Source organism: Phoca vitulina, unplaced genomic scaffold (genome assembly GCF_004348235.1).
Source record: "Phoca vitulina isolate PV1807 unplaced genomic scaffold, GSC_HSeal_1.0 scaffold81, whole genome shotgun sequence".
Classification (NCBI taxonomy): domain Eukaryota; kingdom Metazoa; phylum Chordata; class Mammalia; order Carnivora; family Phocidae; genus Phoca; species Phoca vitulina.
The window spans coordinates 1,020,963-1,026,962 of NW_022589784.1; the positions used below are offsets into that span (position 1 = coordinate 1,020,963).

The 6,000-nt window shown below is 63.1% G+C and overlaps 1 protein-coding gene across 7 annotated transcripts in view; it reads right to left on the reverse strand.

The window, feature by feature from the left end:
* The window catches only part of TCF3 (transcription factor 3), a 32,058-nt gene extending 26,103 nt beyond the window's left edge, over positions 1 to 5,955 (reverse strand). For all 7 annotated transcript variants that reach the window (XR_004298137.1, XM_032394875.1, XM_032394877.1 and 4 more), the window contains exons 1-3: positions 5,867 to 5,955; positions 3,967 to 4,080; positions 745 to 817 (exon numbers count right to left, since the gene is read on the reverse strand). Coding sequence is in view for 6 of the 7 variants with exons in the window: in XM_032394875.1 (XP_032250766.1) it covers positions 745 to 817; positions 3,967 to 4,038 (145 nt within the window). In the remaining variant the exon portion in view is untranslated. The remainder of the gene's footprint in view (positions 1 to 744; positions 818 to 3,966; positions 4,081 to 5,866) is intronic.
* Between the last annotated feature and the right edge of the window lie 45 nt (positions 5,956 to 6,000).

Sequence of the window (6,000 nt, forward strand, 5' to 3'; positions counted from 1 at the left end):
CGCTCAGTCTGCTCCAGGCACACTGCTCCTCCTTGCTCTTCCTCTAACACATCAGGCCTGGTCCTGCCCCAGGACCTTTGCACAGGCTGTGCCCCTCACTTTGAACCCCCCTCAGGTCTCTGCTCAAACAGGACCTCCCTGAAGACCGTCCCTGACCACCTCGGCTGTGACCACCTCCTCCTCACTGCTCTGCTGCCTAGCCCCTGTGGCACGTGCCTCCAGCAGGAAAGAAAGATCTGTCCTCCTCCTGCCATGTCGTGGGCCCTCAGTGCCTGGTAGGGCGACCGACTCATCCAGGTTTGCTGAGGACATTCCTAGTTTGAATGTTCAAAACCCCAGATCCCGGGAACCCCCGTGTCCTCAGCAGGATGGTCAGCCACCCCAGTGCTGGGTCCCACGCACGGTACTCCCCTAACGTGTATCTGAAAAAACAGCCAAGAGCCGGGCCTCTCCCTGTACTCATAACGTGGGCAAGACTTAGTGAGGGCTGATTCCAGCAACTCCTGGGCCTCCACCTCCCCCTTAAACTGGAGACCCAGGGCCCCACAGGGGCCATGGGGACCCAGGAGGCTCAAGTCCCCACCTCACATGTGCCCCTCAGCCCCAGGCCCCTCACCCCCATCCCACTCGGCTGGGTGCCGCCCCCAAGCACGTCCTCCTCTGATGTCCCCTCTGAGTGGCCCCAGCACCGTGCCCCACCCGGTGCTCCCAGCCCACCCGCTGCCCCAAGCCACGGGGTCCTACCTGAGCCTCCAAACTGGGCACCAGCCAGGGAGGTGGGCCGGCCCTTGCCGTTGGCCACGGGCAGGGGGAACATCTGTGGGAAGAGACAGAGAGGGGAGTGTGGGGGCCAGGACCCAGCTCTGCCTGCGGGTCCGTCCTGCTGCCGGTAATAGCACATCTGGTAGAATTTAGACACTCTGCTGGGAGGACGCCCGGCCGGCTCCGTCGGTGGAACAGGCAACTCTTGATCTTGGTGTCGTGAGTTCGAGCCCCACACTGGGTGAGTGCAGAATTTACTTAAATAATATTAAAAAATAAAAACTCTGCTGTTTGCAGCTGGAGTAACTGATTTCAGGACTGGAAACCCTTTACTTGCTCTCAGAAACAATACAAAGTTTTCCTTAAATTTCAGCTTTAAAAAGTTAAAGGATCGCTCCCAGCCCAGCAGCGAGGGTGAGCTGCGCACAGGCCTTTCCCCAGGCCAGAATCCCCTCCTGTCCTGCACGCCCCTGACCCTGAGCGGCAGGCATGTGGGGAGGACAGCTCTGCCCAGTCACTGGGATGGGAGGGGGGTGACCTGGGTCAAGTGTCCCCCATGTGCCAGGTTCTGTATTCACTGGCTGCCTGGGGCCCTCATCACATCTGCCCCTCAGGAGAAGCTGAGGCCCACCCAGAACGCCAGGAAGCTGGAGGGACCTGGGAAAGGCTGTGCCCACCCCCCAACAGGTGACTTGGTGGTTCTCCTGGGCGCCGTGTGGAAAGGCTGCCTCTGCTCCTCCCTCCCTCCCCCCCCACCCGGTTTACCCAAACCCACCGTGTTAAGTCCCTCAGGATTAAACAGCTTAGGAGCATTAGCCAAGAAAACCCAACATCAACAAACCCTTTTGCCACACAAAACAAAACACGTCCGTGCCCTAGACTCCATCTAGGGCCCAAGTGATTAAAGGTGGCCGGAGTCAGGGCCAGGGGCTCACTGGGCAGCTGCTGACCCCCCCAGCCCCCTACCTACCCCGCGCAGCCAGGAGCTGAGGGCACAGTGCCTATGGGCAGGGCTCTCAGGGCAGCATCACGAGCCCTGTCCCCACGCCCCGTTCCACAGGAGAGAAACAGAGGCCATGTGCTCAGCTGGCCCTGGCGGGCGGGGCAGCAGGGGCTCATGGGAGGCGTGGAGCCTGGCGGGAAGCAGGTTCTCACTGGGTCTGCAACCCCCTCCGGGGGCGTGGCTGTGCTCATTCAACTGGCCCAGCCTCCCCAGGGCCCTATTTCCCACATAGGCTCCTGCCCCACTGGGGAAACTGAGGCCTGCACTGAGGGAGGGGTTAGCTGAGCCACAGTCAGAAGCAACTGGACCCCAGGCCTGGGGGTCAGCAGCCAAGCCCCTGGGGGTGGGGGGGGCCCATTCCAAGTCTTTGTTTTGTCCCCTAGGGTACCAGGGGCTGCACTGACGTGGCGTCTGCCACAGGGGCACTGGGCCCTGTCAGCCCTGACACTGCCCCCCCTTACCCTGCAGCCTCAGTCTTCTGTGAAATGGGCCCAGGGCCCTGACCACACGGGACACTGAAAGCCAACCACGCAGGCGTCCCCCACTGCTCAGAGCCCACGTGCCCTCCGTGCCCTGAGGAGCTTCCTTTCTAACTGTGGAGACTCAGGGCCTGGCAGGGACAGCGGCTGACGCCACGGCTTAGCTGTTTCTTCGTGTTGCTCTGACAGTCACCTCTTCTGCTGCACAAGAACTTGGACCCGCAAACACTTCCCTTCAAACCTTTCCTCAGTCTAAGACCAAGTGAATTTAAAACATAAATCCACCTGGTTTTTCTGGGGTAGGTGGGAGGGAGCACCTACAAGGAGACCGAGAAGTGACGGAGGAGGAGGCGGGGGCTGTCTGTGCCCAGTGACCTGACCAGGCCTCTCTCCTTGTGACAACAAGGACGGGGAGTGGAAATCCAGCTCCAGGTTCACCCCGAGGGAAGACACAGGGCACTTTACCCCTCGGCCTCAATTTCCTCAACTGTGAAATGGGTCACTGTTTCGGAACTGGGGTGGAGAAGACGTTAGGACCCACCAGACAGAAGGGATGGGGGAACGACGGGTTCAAGGCTCTTGGATAGAAGAGGCAGGGCCAGGTCTGACCCTGTGCCCACCACCCACCCCCACCCCAGTCTGTTCCAGCTCAATAGTCTGTGACCTGTCAGTTTAACAAAAAAACAACTGAGCTGCACTCTGGGTTACTCAGCCGGGGAAGCAAAAATAAAATGGGGCTTAAAAATGGCTCAAAAATACCACTATGGCCCTTCCGGAGCCAGAGCCCTCTGTCCCGTGGGCTGTGTTTTTCCACAGGATGGCTGGTGTCGTTTCGGTTTGGGGACTTTTGTTTTCGACAGGCCTCAGTGGCCTGGGCCTCGTCCTGGTGGAGGGTGAAATTCAGACTGAAAGTACCCTCCCCCACCCCGTTTCAAATCAAAATAGTGCCTCCTGGCGCAGGAGTGGGAGCAGGACTCAGGGAAGTGTCCACGGGCAGGCTGCAGAGGTTCAGAGGACACCCGGACCACCCGACACTGGTGACAGATGACCCACTGCACAGATGAGCACACCGAGGCCGCCACTCCCGGCTCCCAAGGGCCCAGCTGAGCTGTGTGATGCCCGGGAGCCAGCACCCTCCCGGGAGCTCTGTCGGGCCAGGCGGTGCCGCCTGGGCCTGCCTCGCCACCTCGGAATGACGGTAGTCATGGGAGTGACAGTCGCAGCTACCGCCAGGTCAGAGTGTTTCTTCCAGGCTGTGCTGCCCAGGGATTCCCACACTCTCCAGATCTCCTACGGCCACCTGCCCCGGCACCCCGCTCCTGACCACCCATCACGCTGGCCCCCCTGTGGCTGAGTAAATGAGGAGGTAGACTTCACCAACTGTGCTTCTCTGCCTCACTCAGGCCCCACGCCAGTCGTCTCGGTGCTGGGTGCCTTTTTTTTTTTCCTTCTTTTGTACCCACACGGCAATAATAACCCCGATCACACCCATTTTCCAGGTCAGGAGGCCAAGGCCACTGCTGGCCCATAGCCCATGCACCCCACCGCACCCCAGATCCTCCAGCCCCCCTCCCACCGGGGAACCCTCCACCCAGCCAAGTTTGAGGTCTGGCTCTTGGCTGTTGGGGTATTTCTGGCAGATGCTTCTGTCCCAGGAAGCCTGGGGGAGCAGGCCCACACAGAGGCAGGGCGGGAGCCCGGGAAGGCGGGGCCCTGGCTTACCATGCTGAAGTCCAGGAGATCACTGAGCTCCTTGTCTGTGCCCACGGGCGCCATCCTCTGTGGCTGGTTCATTCTCCAGGGCCCAGGGTGGGCACCTCAGGCCTAGAGACGGCCCTACAGAGGAGGAGATGGACACACGGGAACAGGAAGAGCAAAGAAGAGGTCTGAGTGACTGTGGCAAAGGTGGACAGATGGGGAGTGGGAGAGCTGTTTTAAAAAGCCCTTCTAACGGCCCTGAGGGCTTGGGGTCTTCCCAGAATGAGCCCCTTCGTGACCCTGGGGCTGGGGGCAGGGCAGCCAGGACTCCCTGGTTTGGGTCCCTGGAGACCTCTCCCCAGAGCCCTCAGGGGGTTTGAACAAGGGGGGGGGGGGGGAGTCCGCAAATGCACATTCCCTAAACTCCCTCCAAGACCACCAGGGAATCAGATTGCAAATTTTAAACTGCACGCAGGGTGGGAGTGGTCCCATCACCAATCCGCGAGAACCCGCCCCTCTCCCCCTCCCATCTCTCCTTTCCACCCCCCCCCCCAGGCTTGCCACCGCCAGGGAAGGGGGAGGGCAGCCCAGGCCCCATCCCAAGGGAAATTTTGTGACCCCCGCCCCCCAACAGCTGTCACAGCGTGTTGTAAACCAGGTCGCCCCCAAATTCAAAGCTAAAAACAATCTTCAATAAAAAGGCACAACGGCCTGATTCCCCACTGAAAATGGGGAGGGTGCCCGGTGCAGGGACCTACCTACAAAGCTCCCCTCCACCCTTAACCTCCTCCCCCCACAAAAAAAACAACTGAACTCAGAGCAGGAGAAAAAAAAAAAAAACCACCACCACCCTAGGTTGTTTTATTGTCACGATGTATCCGGGAATTATTTTTAAGCAACTTTGAAAACATCCCTTGCCTCCCGCTCCGGGGGTGGGAGGGTGTCCCCAAAGCAGGGTTTCCCCCGCACGGCCCCAGGGGCCTCCATTCTAGAGCGCGGGTGGAGGCTCACCTGCCTGGCCCCCATTCCCCCCACCCCCCAGGAAAGGAAGCGGAGGGGAGCGCGCAGCCCCTCCGGCTTCGGTCCCGGGCTTCCCGGGCGGCTGCGGGGCGGAGGGGGTTCCAGGGTCGAGGGAGACCCCGCTTCGGAAGCGGAGAAACCCCCGCTTTGTTTGCCACCTCGGGACGAGGTGTGAAACGGCTGCCCCAGCGCCCCCTCCCCCGCCAGGTCTTTTCTTCCTCGGAGGGCGTGTGAAACTGACTTTGTTGAGGAGTACGAAACCGCACTTTTTTGTGGGGTGGTTGAAACCGATTTCAAAGCAGACCTGGGGGGGGCTGGAAACTTATGGGGTGTCGCAGGATTCTGGGGAACTGGAGCGGCCTCGGACGGAGGGGGAGGCGCTGCGAGCGGCCGGGGGCCCGGGAGGCCCGGGGCCCCACCCGCCCCGCCCCCACCCCGCCCGCCACGGCCGGTGCAGGCGGGCGGCCCGGGAGCCTTTGAAGCCGGGCCGCCCGCCGCCCAACGCCGCCGCCGCCCCGGGCCGCGCTAACGCGGAGCAGATGTTCGCGCCCCGGCCCCCCCAACCTGCGCCCGCGGGGCGCGCCACCGCACCTTCCCCGCCAGACAAAAGGACGCTCCCCCCGCCCCCTCCAAACTCCGGCGCCCGTGGAGGGGGCCCTCGCCGCCGGCCGCCCGCCCCGCCCGCCCGCCGCGCCGCAAAGTTTCGCTAAGTGCGGCCCGGCGGGCGGGGGGCGCGGCGCGGAAAGTTGGAGAACAATGACGCCCGGCCCGCGGCGCGGCGGGGAAGCACCCCCGGACGGCGCCCCCGCCCCAGCGTCCCGGGCCCGCGGCGGCGGCGGCGGGGGGAGGGGGGCGCGCCAACTTCGCACAAAGCCGCGGGGCCCCGCGGTCCCGGCGTGCTCACCTGCTCGGCGCGGCCGGGCCCGCAGCGCGCGGGGGGCGGCGGCATGAACGGCCCCCCCGGACAAAGGGGCGTCGCGCCGGGCCCCCGAGGGTCGCGCGTGGGCGGCGGCGGCGGCGGCGGCGGCGGCGCTGGCC